General features: G+C 39.0%; 1 protein-coding gene across 7 annotated transcripts in view; it reads right to left on the bottom strand.

Annotated features, from left to right (window-relative positions):
• Positions 1-17,416, bottom strand: part of Arhgap32 (Rho GTPase activating protein 32) — a 251,819-nt gene that overhangs the window by 61,487 nt on the left and 172,916 nt on the right. For all 7 annotated transcript variants that reach the window (NM_001370957.1, XM_006510445.4, NM_001370958.1 and 4 more), the window contains one exon: positions 16,896-16,973. In NM_001370957.1, coding sequence (NP_001357886.1) covers positions 16,896-16,973 — 78 coding nt within the window. The remainder of the gene's footprint in view (positions 1-16,895; positions 16,974-17,416) is intronic.

Genomic DNA, 17,416 nt, shown 5'->3' with positions numbered 1-17,416 from the left:
TTAAAATCCCCTTTTTTCCTTGTATGTATTCTACAAGAGGATGTGTGGCACACGGACTGACATCCCTGTCAAAAGCAAGAGGCCACTTGATATATTAGGTAAGCAAGTTGGCCTCTTTGTAATTTAGTTCTCTTCTCCAAACACAATGATAATAATTATCTAAAAGGGTGTACATGAGTATTAAACAGATTAGTCTAATAGAATGCATATAGTAATCACTTGCCAAATGCTGTTATTATCCTAGTAAGCTGGCTAATGAAGACTTCGGGGCTCTAGCTTCTACACCAGATGAATAGATGATATTATACCATCTTTTTTTCTCTGTGTACATAAGCTAAGGTACTCTCAAATGTCATTCCTCCCATAATAGCTTAATTCCGTTCAATTTATAAACACCTGAAACCTGGCATAAAGACTAGATTGGAAAATATCTCACTCACTTTCTAGGCTGAGCCCTGAATAATCAGTTTCTCAACTTCTGAAAGGAGGAAACGCACCGTGTACACTTCCAGAGTTAAAGTAAAAATACCTAGTCTAGTTCTTGAACTCAGGTGCTATCCGAAACTTGGCAAGTTAAGGAGTTTCTGATCACTTCCCTACGGAAACTGTCCACAGCTTGGCGGGGTTCTTCAGAAGACTATGTCATTATGTTCACTACGTTTACCTTTTAAGTTTGTCTCGATGTACAATTTAGGCAATGGAAAAAGTCCATTCCTACCCTGTGCAGATTTATAGCATAGCAACTGAATATCTCACTGTAATCCCTGTTCTTGGCACACTGCTTCACACACTGTAACATTGGGCAAATCAGATATTCAGTTCTAGATTTGGCATTCCAAGGAAACTAATGCATATGTGAACACAACAGGAGTCAGGCTACGATCCTGTCTCTCTTGGGCTTTTAGGCATCTCAGCCATCACCTAACCACGATGAAAACTAGAGAATCTTAGAGGCCTTTGCCTAATCATCATTAAGCTGCTGACTCCACTGTAGACAACATCTACCTTTTTTTTTTTTCTATTTTGCTGTTTCTTAAGTATCACTAATGGTGAAAGGATCTATTATTTAAAATAGTTTTATATATTTGAGGAAGGCAAACAGAGTCTGTGTTCCTATTATAAATAATCCATCATAAACAAATGAAACTGTATTCTGTTGAAAATATTATTCACTAATGTAAGTAACACTAAAAATACAGTTCATATATAGACTTTATATATATATATGTATATATATATATATATATATATATATATATATATATACACACACACACATACATATATACATACATGCACACACACACAAACACACACACACATGTCAAGTAATTATTGCAGCACATAGGAAAGTCTAAACCACCCGATGTGTTAAGTAGTGACTATGTCTAAAACCCTGGCAACTGGACCTACTTGCTCTACCATCTTGTTTCTTATCTTATTCTGCATCAGTGCTAAGAAGAGAATCACGCCTTTTAATCATCTGGGATCAAAATAAGATTCAGCTTTGGAAAGAAGAGGCACAAAAAAAGATATTAAAAGAAGACAACGAATGATCTTGAGGAAGGCTGGGACAGAGTCAGGAGGGGTACACAAGAGGAGGAAGAAACATGACGTCAGTCAGTAGGCTTCTCCTTAAGTTTCTGCATTACAGCAAAAGTCGAGGGAGGGGTATTATACCTGCAAGTGTGCTAGTGTTTAATAATAGCTCCCAGTGAAGAAAATGGCTTTGATTCATGGCCTTTGCTGGTGTTTGTGGCACAAACACCCTGTCACAGTTGGTTTTAAAGTGCCAATGGGGAACGGGATTGAAAAATGATATAGAGTAACACTTGGTTATATAATATTTGTATCATACAAACCCAGGAGAAAATGGAACCTCAAGAACACAAAAAATAAGATATAATAGAACAGTTAGAAAATACTGTATTGTAATACAATTCATTTATTGTGAACTTATATACTGCAGATTTTAGGAATAACTGCATCTAACAACTGCACTAATTCACTAGTTCAGCTCCCCCCTAATCTATAGCTATCTACTTGCTCCTGTTTCTGTTCCTGTTCGCACTGATAGCTTAGAGGATCAGCTCCAGGGGGGTCTGTGACTCAGCAACCAAAACCTAGAAGGAATTTCAGCCTCCCGCAGCAATGCTGTCACTGATGTCACAGACCTGCAGGCTTGCTTTCCGGTGAGAGGACAAGGTTTCAGAGGAGCAAAGGCTTTGAGCTAATAAGCACAGTTCCACTGCTGCTCGGTCACACCAGATTTCTTCAGTGGGGATTATTTGGCTTCAGAAAGCTAAAACTCCAGTTTCTTCTTTTCTCAGTAAAACTTCCTGCCGGCTGTGGCTAGCCCTGGAGCTAATTATATTTGATGCTACTTCCATTCTCCCGTGAGTGGTTGTGAACAAGGAGTGAGTCAGCACTCAGGTGATGTCCTGTAAACCTGCTTCCCACCTTACTTTGTAAAATAAAGGAGAGCGGATGATTGGGCAGATAAAAAAGGAAGGAGGAGCAGAAGGTGGGAGGGAGGGAGGAAGGGGAAAATGGAAGAGGGAGAGGATGCAGAGGAGTAGCAAGAAGAAGACAAGTGGAGCAGAAGCACAAGGCCTGGAGAAACCGCAAGTTCTAAGGGGTCTCATAGATGTGGAAGAGGGTAGTGTAGCGTAGATCTGCCCAATCTAGGGCGCAGCGTGTAACCATATTAACTGTGCTGTGTTTTCATTGCTGGGGCATATTTGGGTTGGAGAGATTTACCACAACACCTGCCCCCCTAAATCTCTGGTGTTTCTATTCCATAACCAATGCTAAAATTCAAGGGATTCTAATACGTTCATACCTATACTTCCCCTTGTTTTTTTCTATCCGGTATGAACACCCTGTTGACCATTTGAACATTTAAGCCAATGTCCTTAATTTCTTTCCATATTAATCTTGTGCCAAACCAAATCCAGCAACACCCCAAAGAAAACTAATACTTTTTTATATCTACATGTTCTATTTCTAAAGAAAATCACATACCTGAGAATATTTAACCCAGTAGGAATTCTAAGAAATTCACATTTTTCTCCTTGCCACAACCATTCTCAGAGAGCCTACTTTGTTTTAGACTAACCCCAGTCAGACCTTCAGGCCCTTCCCTCAACCTTCTCACACAAACAGATGACAGGTCACAGTTTAACATTTTAAAAATTGTTTAACATTTTAAAACTAGATCCAGCTGTTCCAATGAGTTGCTAAAAGTAGAACTCACTATTTTTCAAAAAGGAAGAGACAAAACAAAACAAACCAGGCAGAAGCTACTGCAACAAGAGACCTGAAAAGTGGAGGGTACGTTCTCAATCCCTTAGTTCATTTGTGGTTGCACGCACTGGTGGTGAACAAGTCTCGCTCCGGGTTCTACTTAAGTCGCTCCTCTCCCTATACTCTTCATCTCCCACAAAAACACATCATGATGTCTTCTGAAATGCCCACTCTCCAATTTCCATTAGAAAAAGATAGTTCTACAGCCTGGGAGACTGGTTTGGGATTCAGAAATGAGGTCAGAGATTGGGATATCAATCTCGGAACTAACAGAAACATGCTATTTAAAGCTCCACCGGTAAAGAGGAGCCCAGAGCACAGCAAATGAGAAGTTAATTCTCCCCAAAATGTAGGGGTCGAATATAAGGCATAATCTGGTCCAAGCAACAGAAAACCAGCCAGAACTTGTAAAAGTACTGTGCCACCTCAGTCAAGAGAAGAAATGTCAGAAAGACAGCAATCTGATACTGATGAAAGCTTAGATCTGAGAAATAAAAAGAATCATACAAATGTTTGTGCATTACGCCAGAAATGACACATGGCGCGTGACGTCACAGACTTGGGTTTAGGAGTAGACTTGTGATTTATGGCTGTTCAAGAAAACTAGAGTCAAGCCGGGCGTGGTGGCGCACGCCTTTAATCCCAGCACTTGGGAGGCAGAGGCAGGCAGATTTCTGAGTTCGAGGCCAACCTGGTCTACAGAGTGAGTTCCAGGACAGCCAGGGCTACACAGAGAAACCCTGTCTCGAAAAAGAAAAAAAAAAAGGAAAAAAGAAAAGAAAAGAAAACTAGAGTCTACCTCCCCAGAATGCAAAGAATAGTGAGCTGAAGACAAAATCCAGGGGAACTCTGTCTTCCCTCTGCCTAATGGGGTCATAAAAATTTGGCAATAGTAAAACATTTCTGCATTCGCAATGACTAAAACGTAATTATAAATCAAATATCAATGAGCCTAAGCTGTCTGTGGAAGTGCTTCCTTCCTCTGTCTCATAGAACTGTAGTCTGGGCTCTGAGCACACAACAGGCACACTTGTACTACACACACCACAGCACTATGGAGTACACACAATGTACTACACACACCACCGCACCATGGAGTACACACAATGTACTACACACACCACCGCACCATGGAGTACACACAATGGCTCGGGTTAGATTTGAGACGACTGAATGTTAAGATTTACAGTGGCTTTACTATATATGCAAAATTTTCTGTTCTTACAGAAACATTTATTTAAAACAAAGACTTCCAATTTCCTGCCATCACTTTTCAGTAACTATCAAATAGTGCATCTCTGAACCATTCATTAGAGACACTTTAGTAAAGCTCAAAGCATACATTGCACCTCACACAATAATAGTGGGAGACTTCAACACACCACTTTCTTCAAAGGACAGATCGTGGAAACAGAAACTAAACAGGGACACAGTGAAACTAACAGAAGTTATGAAACAAATGGACTTAACATATATCTACAGAACATTTTATCCTAAAACAAAAGGATATACCTTCTTCTCAGCACCTCACGGGACCTTCTCCAAAATTGACCATATAATTGGTCACAAAACAGGCCTCAATAGATACAAAAATATTGAAATTGTCCCATGTATCCTATCAGACCACCATGGCCTAAGACTGATCTTCAATAACAACATAAATAATGGAAAGCCAACATTCACGTGGAAACTGAATAACACTCTTCTCAATGATACCTTGGTCAAGGAAGGAATAAAGAAAGAAATTAAAGACTTTTTAGAGTTTAATGAAAATGAAGCCACAACGTACCCAAACCTATGGGACACAATGAAAGCATTTCTAAGAGGGAAACTCATAGCGCTGAGTGCCTCCAAGAAGAAACGGGAGACAGCACATACTAGCAGCTTGACAACACATCTAAAAGCCCTAGAAAAAAGGAAGCAAATTCACCCAAAAAATTCACCATTTTATTAGAATGCTTGATTTTTTTAAATGGTGTTTGGCAGAATATGTTGGGAGACACCTTTAATCCCAGCACACAGAGGCAGGAAGATATCTGTGAGTTAGCAGCCGGACTGGTCTATAAGGATAGCCAGGGCTATGTAGAGAGATTCTACCTCAAGACAAACAAAAACAAAAAACAAAACAAAGCAAAAATACCCTGCTGTTTTGAGTCTTGTTTAATAAAAATCATAAATACATTTTGATCAGAACTTAAGAGAGAACTTCCAACACTTTCTGAAATGGCCCTAAACATACTTCTAATGTTATATTAGGTATTTATTCAAAGTGTTAAACTTAGCATTGATGATTAAAAAATCAAGTATGATCAAATATAAATGTTGATGATTGTCCTATATCTTGCAGTATAAACCTGTGGTCAAGGTTTAATATGTATGTAAAGAAGTATATCATCAATAAGTAATAAAACCATATGTATATCAAAGAACTGATTAAAATTTATGATTTATTATCAGTAAACGTTGAATTTCTATTTCTGCGTTTTTATACCTGTGTACCCAGGGCCGTTCTCTAGTTTCAGTTCACAGGTTGTTCTCCAGTAAGGCCTGGCCTGAGGCAGGTCAAAGGTCAGAGCTCTCCTCCTCCACCCTAGAGAGTACTTAATCTCATCCATCCCCAGTACCAGCCTAGCAACGGCCTAGCAACGGCACTGGGGAGCAGAGTGGGGCGGCTCTTGGAACCAACCTGACTCCTCTAGCTCCTTAACCTACCTACAATCTGTCTCTTCACTAGTTCCCCACCTTTGGGATTGCTTTTCCTAGCATTGCCACGTCTCCCAAAAGTCTCTGTGCTGGAGGTAAGCGAGCCTCCAGGCCACCTCTTGAAGTTTCTGCCCACTGGGGTTGTCTCATGTTACATGCATGGCATGCTAATACAGCTTAGCTCTCTCTTGTTCATTTGCCTTTTGTTTTAAGGGTATGGTGCCAACTACACATTTGTGAGGGCTAGGGAGAAAATATTTTTATCAGCTTTACTATAATGATAAACTTAAGACTTGAGACTGGCTGGAGACAGTAAATACAAGAAGTGGGCGATGGGAAATGCAAGAACAAGGGAATGTTCAATCACAACTTGGAGAATGGGGCAGAGGTATCTCTTGAATGGCAAACACCTGAGGAGATTCTGTTTCTTTTCTGGGTTAAATCAAGGAAATAACAAATAAGACAAAATAAATTATAACTGCCTTAAAACAATTAATTTCCTTTACTGTTTAAAAAGACACAAGAACAAAAAAGAGTAGTATGTTTAAGTTGGAGTGAGTTAATGGTTAAATATGTTTGACAAGTAAGTTTATTCAATAAACCATTGGTGAGCAGATAAGAGTACTTGCTAATCTTGCAGAGGACTTGGACTCAGTTCCCAGCACCCACATGGCAGTTCACAAATGCCTGTAACTTCATACTTCATTCCAGGGGATTCAGTGCTGCATTTCTGGCCTCTATCAGTACCAGACACACAAATACACACACACACACACACACACACACACACACACACACACACACTCAGTGCTCTTACATGTACACAGGCAAAACTCTCCTGCTTGTAATAAAAATAATTACATCCTTTTTAATGGTAGATCACCGAAATATAAGCCAGAGACAGAGAACGAATGAGAACAGGTGAGCAGAATCATGACTGGTCATTTTGTCACAGCAAGGAGTTTGAAGTTCTTTCTGTAGAAAAGGAAACCAGAAAGTTCTGAATATCAGAGGGACAGAAGGTCTGTTTTAGGAAGAAATCTAGTAGTGAAAGGACTTTGGAAGTAGAAGGGCCGAGAGGCATAAGAAGCAGAATGTCACTGGAAGTCTGCAAGAACAGTGCAGTAAAGGTAATAGCAAACCTACAAGGTGACTTGAAGAAGAGTAAATGAATGGAGGACACAAAAACTTTCAGCTTGGTTGGATATACTTTTTTCTTTTACCCTTCTTGAATTCAATTGGTAAACAATGAACTGTGTGCTTTTAAAAGCACATTGTTACAAGTTCTGAAACCACAGTCAAGGTAGCTTACATAAACATCATCAACCCAACCCAAAGGTTTCCTTCCTCACATCTTGCCCTCTACCCTTGCTGCCAGGCAACCCCTGGTCACTACAACTGCACATTACTTTGGACTGCCTATAACTTCATATGAATGAAGTCCTGTGGAATAAAGCTGAGCTGTCTCCTTTTATACAGCATTATTTTGAAGATCATTCATGTTGTTACATGCATAAATTATTAAATCCTTTTATTCCTAAGTAAATCTACATTGTGTGCATGCTATCATATCCTTATTTGTTAGTCTGTAGATCACAGATGATATAATCATTTATTTACAGTCTTAGACTATTGTATATAAAGCTGCTATAAACATTCATGTTCAAGCTTTTGTATAAACATAGTCTTTCTTCTTGTGTAATTCATTAGGAATGGAATGGAATTGATAAGAAATGCAATAGGTATATAAGTCACCTAAAAACCCACCAAAATATAAACCAAACTGGCACGCAGCAGCCCTACCTTCCAGCACTGGGTAAGATTCTAATTCTTCAACCTTGCCACTTGAGTTTGAGGCTATACTCCATTGTTTTATCTAGGTATTATTGGCGTTGAAATGTATGTGTTTGTCATTCAAGTTCTTTTGGTTACAGTCACACACAAACACACACACACACGCACGCACTAATTTTTTTGTTCCTCTTTGAAACCAAGTTCCTTTTTTGTTTTTTTGTTTTTGTTTTGTTTTGTTTTGTTTTGTTTTGTTTGTTTTTCAAGACAAGGTTTCTCTCTGGCTGTCCTGGAACTCACTTTGTCGACCCAAGTTCCTTTTTTTAGTGACTCTCGGAATTATTTGTATGCTCTGTGGACAAGGCCTTCCGTCATCAGATCTAACTACTACAGATATTTGCTCCCAGTCTGTGCTTACCTTCCTATTCTTTTTATGGTGCTTTGTAAGTAGTATAAATTTTACAATCTGATAAAATTAAATGTATTTTACAAATTTTTCTTTTGATATTACATTTAGAAAAATTTTCCCTAATCCAAAGCCACAAACATTTTCTCCTATCTTTCATTTGGGGAGTTTTAAAGTTCCTCTTCTTCTGGGTATGTGATCCATTTTGAGTCCGTTTTCCCACTAGATGCAACATACAAAAACTAAAGTTCATTTTGGAGGTAAAATGCTCCTCAATTGAACTGACTTCTGATGGCTGTTGAATCACTTCTCCTTGCATATGTGGGTCTACCTCTAGACTCTACTTTGTTCCACTAAACTGCCTTTATTTGCATCAGTCCCACAAGCTCATGATACTGAAGTTCTATGCAGAGCTTCGCTTTGTGCTTGCTCTCTAACTGGTAGTTTTTCTTTCTTACATCCTCTGTATTTCCATGTGAATTCTTTAATCTGCTCATCAATTTCTACAAAAAGCTTGTGGGGATTTTTAACTACGATCAAACTGGGAAGAAAGAACAGCTTAAGACCACAGCCTACCAACACCCAATCATGGTACATCTTTGCATTTACTTGGGCTGTCTCACTAGGCAGTAAGGTTCTGCAGTGCACAGCATACACATCATTCACATCTCTTTTTAGAGGTAGCTGTAAGACTATTCTCCGATGCAATCATAAATGGCCTTGTTAAGCTTTCTCATTAAATACCATTAAGTCTGTGGACTCCCTTTATGCACATAGGTAGAGGTATTATTTGTAACTTATTTTAGAGTCAAACAGAAAAGTCTTAGAAGACACTTATCAAGCAGGGAGAAAGTAGAATTTGAAGAGCTCGATAACTACTACACTTAACTGTCTCACCAATGGCTTCTGTGAGACTGAAGTGTCAGCCGTCACTTGGTAGGATATGTTCTGTTGGTGTACAGTAATAAGACGCTAGGGAGTAGCAAGGTCATCTCTGAGTATCAGTGATGACAATGGCACCAACCTGAAAACTGTATGTCAGCAATGAGTGAAAACATATACACTTTACCCAGGTCTGTGGCCTAAGGCAGAGCTGAGGCAGGCCGAGCTCAGTTCTGGATCTGTAGTGTTCTAATCATGGCTGCATCGTACATTTACTGTTCCTATTAAGTGAAACAACTTCTCTACAGTTCTCCATCTAGATTTTTTCTTTGTGTGTATGTGCATGTGTGTGTGTGTGTACTTTGCCTGTGTGCACGTGCGTTTGGAGACAGGGTTGATATTGGTAATCATAATAGCTCTTCCTTCTCATTCTTCTTGAGGCAAGGTCCCACTCCCACACCCAGTGAGCTTTTCCACACCCAGTCAGCATTTCCTATATTCTGAGAATCTGAACTTTTGTAGTCTTGATTGTGTATGAAGCAATCTAACTGGGCCATCTCCCTGGTCCTGTCTCTAGTCTCACTTAAGTAACAGTTTAAAAGCAGATGGCCCACTGTCATCTTATCTACAGCAACAATCTATTATTTTTACAAGTAGACAAGTAGAGGTCACTACTGTTCATTAATTGCTACTGTGATCTATCTGTTCTTTACACAGAATGCCTGTTTCTATGTGGGCTCTGCATTGAACAGTAGGCTGTTTAAGTTTTTTTCCATATATGATATAAAGACCCAGCATCTAAAGTTGTGAGAATTAAAGGTTAATAAAAAGCACTTAGAACAGCTTACATACACATTTATGAAATGGCTTCTAGGTACCATATATCCCTCTGCTCTTGAAAATATGTGATGTTCTAAATGAAATTGTTACTAATATGACTTTTTTTTTTTTTTTTTTTTTTTTGGTTTTTTGAGACAGGGTTTCTCTGTGTAGCTCTGGCTGTCCTGGAACTCACTCTGTAGACCAGGCTGGCCTCGAGCTCAGAAATCTGCCTGCCTCTGCCTCTGACTCCCCAGTGCTGGGATTAAAGGTGTGCGCCACCATGCCTGGCCCTCTATTCAATTTTTAGTCATGAAAAGGTGCAGCTTTTTGAGAGGGGCAAGATTTCCAAGTACCTACACTTTATGACAATCACTTACATAGAAGCAAATTAAACTCTTGGTTACTTTACTAGTGTTTGCTTGGGTAGAGTACTAGTATTTGCAAATTGCTTTTTTCTTTTCCTTCTTTTGGGGGGGGGCGGGGGATGAGGGACAGAAACACTTTACAGAGTGTTCTGGAATAACTGAAACATAGAACAGGTAATCCTTGATCATCCTGTGAACTAAGCAAACACAAGGATTCCAAAATGCTGATACCTCCAAACAGACTTATCTTCTAAATTAGCCACAGTGCTGATGTAGAGAAGGAAGACACCCATGAGCTGGGAAGAGAGGGCGATGGCGAACTGTACTGACTCCTCCCATCTATGCAGGCTGAATCAGTGGGCTTCACATGTGCATCAAACCATCTGTGGAGCTTGCTATAAGACTTACACTCCTGGTCCATGCTCTGAGATGCTGATGTCAAGATCTAGCTTTAACACATCTTAACACTTTGGGCCATTCTGATGCAAGTGGAGCCCATCCCCAACACAAAAAACAAAAACCCTCTGACTGCACTGCACTTAAACTGATAATGAACTAAGATGCTAACCACTATGCTTGTATAATACCTTTTACTTAAAAAAAAAAAAAGCACTCTAAGGTCTTCCTCCATAATCCGAAGAGGGCTCTACACTAGGAACATAAATCTGAGAGTGGTGCCAGTTATTTTCAAACAGGGAAGGCTTCTTTTCCACCTGAAGTATGTATTATGATGAAAACCTTAGAAAACAAAGATAAGCGATTCAGTATACTCCTTAGGAGACAAAACCCACACATTTCAGAATTTCAAATGACTGTAGTTAATATAATTTCGCACTTTCTACTCCCAGAAGTTTGAAGAAAAAAGAGTCCTGGTATAATTTAAACCCATGGATGAACTTAGCCTTCCACAGCAAATTGTGGTCTGGCTAGGACAAATGCATTGAACATAATGTAGCAAATTGCTGGTCTTAACCAGCTACCAGCTGAAAACTTGAATTTACCTAGTAACAGAGACAAAATATACCAGAGGGCTCTGGCATACTACCCTTTAACTACTAAGGCAGTATTTGAGAGCTTTACTCCTAGGATTCAGTGTTTTAGCTTAAAATCTACACAACACCTATAAGTAAATATAATAGCAACTTAACTCATACTTGCTAGAACACAGTAACAGTACGGTGTACTCCAGTGGGTCAATGGATATGTAAGCTATGGCATACTGTAACACTGATATGGATAATTTGTTCTGAAAGAACACAACAAATGAGCTGCAGGGTATAGAAATGCAAGAAATGATACGTGTATGAATTCTACAAATATGTAGAAAATGGCTATGAATTCTATGATTCCAACTATCAGCATACTACAAATACCTATGTTTACCAGGTGTTCAAGGAAAGAAGGTATAAGTGACATATAGGAAAGCTGTAGGATAATGAAACTATTCTTTTTTTTTTTTAAGATTTATTTATTATTATATGTAAGTACACTGTAACTGTCTTCAGACACTCCAGAAGAGGGCGCCAGATCTTGTTACGGATGGTTATGAGCCACCATGTGGTTGCTGGGATTTGAACTCTGGACCTTTGGAAGAGCAGTCGGGTGCTCTTACCCACTGAGCCATCTCACCAGCCCCGAAACTATTCTTTAGGAAGCTTTAATGACCAATACATATGCTTTGTCAAAACCCACAGAATAAATACCAACACTATATACATCCTAATCTAAAAAACAGATTATACCTAAAATAGCATATCAATATTAGTTCACTAATTACAATATAAACCAAGTCAAAATTGTTCTTTAGGAGTTGTGGGTCAGAAACTGTCCAGCCTGTATAGCCCCCTCAGATCACCTTCTAGAAAGAATGCTTATTGTATACTGCAGGTAGTTTCTGCCGACAGCTGGGGGCTGGCAAAGATCTGTGCTTGCCACATAGTGCACTGTAAACACGATAAATAACAGAATAATTATGGGGAAAATAATTCTGTAAAACCGAACTACTTGCTCACTTTAGCCTAAAGTCTAACTTTTTACTAGAAATCAAGTCTAATTGTTCTTATAAATGAAAATAAATAATTTCACCACATGGCAGCTGCACAGTTAGTTCAGAGTAATTACAAGGAAAGAGCTACATGTGGAGATCAATCATATCATACCATGTGGTCAGAAAGGAGACAAGACACATGTGAGTCCCTGACAAGAGGAGAAATCTCATCAAGCTGAGCAGAACTACAAGTGTGGACATTCAGAGAACTCCCAGAAGTGTTCAGAGGATGCTATCCTAAGCAGACTTGGTCTTCAGACTGCAAAGTGGCAGACTATGGCCCTGCTCCTCTCTGCCCCTCCTCAGAGTCATACACATACTAATCAAGATTCCCATGAAGACCCAAATCAGAGCCATGCTAAGCCAAACCACGCCACACTCTTCACTTCCTTTGTGGTCTCTTCTCTAGTGTTGAGAGACTCCACGTGCAGAGGCAGCATGTCACCACAGGTGGACTGAGTTGTACTGTTCATGTATGGCCAGTCTGTCCACTTCCTCTGACAAAGGCTTCAGCAGGTCACCTGAGCACTGCTTTAGGAATCCCCTCAAGGTCTCCAGAGAACTAGCTGAGTCTCTCCTTCACAGGAAACACTGAAGAAGGCACTAAGCCTGTTTGTCCTCTGTGCCTTGGACCACTGTGCCCAGTGCCACAATAAGGAGTGCCTAACGCTGGTCTGTGAGCCTGACACAGGCCTTGCTGAGATGCACCTGATAACAGAAGCAAAGCAGGATACCTCCGTAGCAATCTTTCTTTATACAGACATCAATCTCTTATGAGGCATGGCCAACATCCAAAGTTCTGACTGCCTTTGCCCTAGGAACTTACGGAAGGCCCTACTCTCTATCAAATATGTGTATGAGATATACCTTTCACCACTCCTAAAGTGAACCTAATTCTCCATTTCAGACTGGTTGTCTTGTATTGTAATAATCTCAAATTCTTATGTTGAATAATATCTAAGAATGTGTCTTTATTTAGAAATAGCTTTTATTGGGGTAATTATGGTAAATGAGCTCATATGGGCAGGACCTAATCTCTATCTTTATTTTCTTTTAAAAAAAAAAGCAATTAGGACACAGAAACCCATACACTTAGAGGAAATGCCATGTGAGGATACAGTAAGATGAAAACCATCTGCAAGCCAAGGAGACAGACCTTGGAGGAAATCAAATCTGATAGCTCCTTTAGTCATGGACTTCTAACTTCCAGAAGCTTGTGAAAATATTTTCTGGTATTTAAGCCACAGTCTGTAGTATTTTGATATGATATCCCTAGAAAATGAACACGGTATATACTATACAAATAAAGCACTGAGTGAATCTTGGAAGTAGCCATGTTAATAACAGAATGATAGACAGATAGACACACACACACACACACACACACTATTGTTTAACTTCTGAATTTCTACCGCCTATCTATACCAGAATGTATGAAATAGTAGGACCCTCAACATGATTTACATTAGAGAAATTTAAAACTCTGAATATTGACTTTCTACAAAGGTTAACATCAAATTGTTCTTATACAGAATCCACTCCTTTAATACCTTTAAACTGTTAAGTGCTTTTAAAGATTACAAAATTTGGGTAGGTTTTGCTACCATACACTTAATTATGTAAACTATGGCCCACTAGTAACCTGAAGCAGTTGCTAGCAATGCTGCGGCTCCCTCCCGCATCTCAGGGCTCAACACTGTCTAACAAGAGAAGGAAGAAAGAGCTTGGCAGAAAGAACCTTCCCCAGCACACAATGCTTGATTACATAAATGCCAGCATGCAGTTAAACAGCAATGCACCGGTGAATAGTACACACCCCAGGATGCTGGCTTTTCCTGCATTCCTTGCTGGTTGAAAAGAAAAGCTGTTTCTTTCTAGAGGATAAAAACTAAAGTGGAAAGTTCATACAAGTGGAGCATAAATCTAGAAACCATTCTTGGTGCTCTTCAGGCAATGGGATATATAAACTTGAATTTGAAACTCACAAAAGTCATCTTTTTTCCACAACAGTGGGAGATAATAACTACCTGGAAGACTTTTTTAATTAAAAAAGCTGCATAAGAAATGCTAAGTAACACTCCCTCAAAGATGTCCAACACGTTTCCCACTCGTTTCTCCATGCAATTGGCCACATGCACTCTTACAAATGAATGGTGTGAGAACAGCAAGAAATAATGAGCTGAGTGGAGCCTGTTCTAAAAATACTGGGCTTCTTTTAAAAAAAGTTTTGACAGTGACATTTGAAGATTTGTTCTTGGTTTCATAGGGACCTCATCAACTGTTGTTCTTAAAGGAGATTCCAATGTTATCTACAGACTCAGTCACTTTCCTGAAGCCAAGGAAAATGACAAATCCCCATGAACAGAATTTTATTTACAAATGCAAATCTCCTTACATTAAATATTTTTAATTTTTGCTAAGCACAGTGGCACATGCTTTTAATCTCAACACTTGGGATGCAGAAGGAGGTGGATCTTTCGAGGCCAGCCCTGGTCTACATAGTGAGTTCCAGCCAGACAGGGCTAATTTCCTATGTAGAGAGATCCTGCCAGACAGATAGATAGATAGATAATTTTATTTTACAATAATATATATTGATAGTTAATTTTCTAGTTTTAAACTAGTTAATATACACTAATTTGTATACTTTCTATAAAAATATTAAAAATATGTACATAAGAGAGGCTGTATTTGGATGTGTGAATATATGGCCACAAATTCCAGAAAAGGGTACCAGACCCATTAGAGCTAGAATTGGAGGTGACTGAAAGCAACAAGATGTAGGTGATGGGGACTGAACTTGGGTCTCTATAAGAGCTGTATGTGCTCTTAACTACTGAACCAACTCTTTTGACTATGGAATAACCAGTGTCCTATACTAACTTTAAAAAAAATTAGCCTGCCAGACTAATCTGTGTCGGTCTTGTTAAAATAATGAGGAGAGTAATGTATGTCTTTACTACTCAATAAGTATTTACTATTTAAATGAAAGAAAATTGCTACGATTATAATCTTATAATCAAGATGTTGAAAGGAAATGTGAGAACTATAAGCAGAACTTCTGACTTTAATATGAAATGCAAGTCCAAAAGAAACATATCTAAGCTCTATAGAAAAAAAAGCTGACAGTAATGCCAAGACTAAACCAGGGTTTATTTTAAAGTCAATTTGGTTCTGATCAGTTCTTTTCTTAGGCCCTCTCAAGCACACATGAATGCACATCAGGCAAATGGGTGTGAGACAGGTTAACTTGGAAGCTGAGCCTCTGCATCCCAGAGACTGAACTCAGGCTGAGAAGCTTGGCGGTAAACGTCTTACTTCCTAAGCCATCTCACTGGGACAAGCATTAACTCCCACCCAGCTTGATATTTCATGCAAAGCATTCATTACTCAGCACACTGAAGAAACCAGAAGAAAGAAAACTCTGATTACCCATACAAGGTGTGCAGCACCAGGACAGGGACTGCTTCCTGATCTTAAGAAATTAAATGGCTGGCTGTGCTCTAAAGAAAACGAGAAGGCTACAATGTTCAAGTAAAGACGGCTAAGTTTCAACATTAGGACTAGTACTTATTGAGCACAACAGCCTATACACTAAGCCTGATATAATAAGCACTTAACATTTCCGTGTTCACGCACCTAACCTTCAGGACAAATCTATGAGATAAAATACAGTTCTGTAGTCTCCATTTGAAAAGACACAGCATCAAAAACTATCCCCAAGGTAGCATAGACTAAGAGCCAAGCCGACTGCCCAGAGCTCACTGTCAGCTTCATGCTGCACTGTGTTAACTGTACAAATCTCTCAAATATGCACATTCCATAAAAAGCTAATAATCAGAATTTTTACATAACTAACACATCTCTAACTGTATTATACACTCTATATAATATTTTTTGTAACAGTTTCATAAAGAAGCCACAGCTACCTGTAACAAGACCCTTGCAAAAACAAAAGAAAACAAAAAACCTAAAACCTACATGGTGCACATGAAAAATATAATTCTAAGACATTTTCAGAGGCTACTTTGAGTAATTTTAAAAGATTAAATGAGGTCAAATAAATATTAGTGTAAGTTCAGTGGCTAGTGCTATGAGCTACTAAAAGCCGTCACTGTCAAGTCTCAAACTGTGAAGCATATATGGAAAGTTAAAGGAGACAGCTTCTGATTCTATTCTTCTGTCATCAACTGTTATTGAGCTATTATACACTGTAATACTCATTTTTATTGAAAAATATGAAACTAAGAGAACTGTAATGGAAAATATATGTGAATCATTATTTAAAACTGTTAGAAGCAAGGCAAACCCATATCTCTGATAACCTGGTCCTCGGCCCCAAGACTGCCCCAACTCTGGCTCTAGCCAGCTGAAGAATGAAAGGGAAGGCAGGGGGAAGGCAGGACAGTACTACTACATGCAGGAATCAAGGCTAACACTGTCATCACCACATCTTCCCACCACTGCAAACCACACTCCTGATGTTTCCTAACACAGCTTTTGAACAGCTACAATACAGGAACACAGAAAATGTTCTCTGAACTCTCCCACATCCAGTGTTTTTGCTGCTTACCTGAAATCCATGCTTGCCTCTCCACCATGTGCTTAATACTTTGGGAGGCATGTCAATAACAGAAACGATGTCTCCCACCTACAAGAATCAAAATTTCAAGCCAATTGTTATATCTATAATTATGATATGTAGTATATAAAAAAGTACTACTTTATGCTTTAATAAATTTTAGGAAACCATATGTCGTTTAAAGATAATTTTAATAATCTAACCTTTTACCAAAGGGTATTCTACTGAAAGTTAAATAGGACAAAACTGTTCCAGGTAACAGACATGGAAACTTGAAAAACCAGATTTTAACACAATATGTTTTTAAAGACATACTTATTCGTCAGCATATGAGGAAACACTTGTATGTTTATATGCAAACTTTGTGTGCATCTGGTACCTGCAGAGGTCAGAAGAGGACAACAAGTCCTCTGGAACGGGAATTATCGATGGCTGTGAACCATCACATAGGCTCTAGGACCTGAATCTGGGTCCTTGCAATAGTAACAAGTATTTGTAAGTACTGCATCATT

Source organism: Mus musculus, chromosome 9, assembly GCF_000001635.26.
Source record: "Mus musculus strain C57BL/6J chromosome 9, GRCm38.p6 C57BL/6J".
Lineage (NCBI taxonomy): Eukaryota > Metazoa > Chordata > Mammalia > Rodentia > Muridae > Mus > Mus musculus.
Note: the sequence above shows the minus strand (reverse complement) of the source record. Positions and strands in the feature narration are given on the sequence as shown.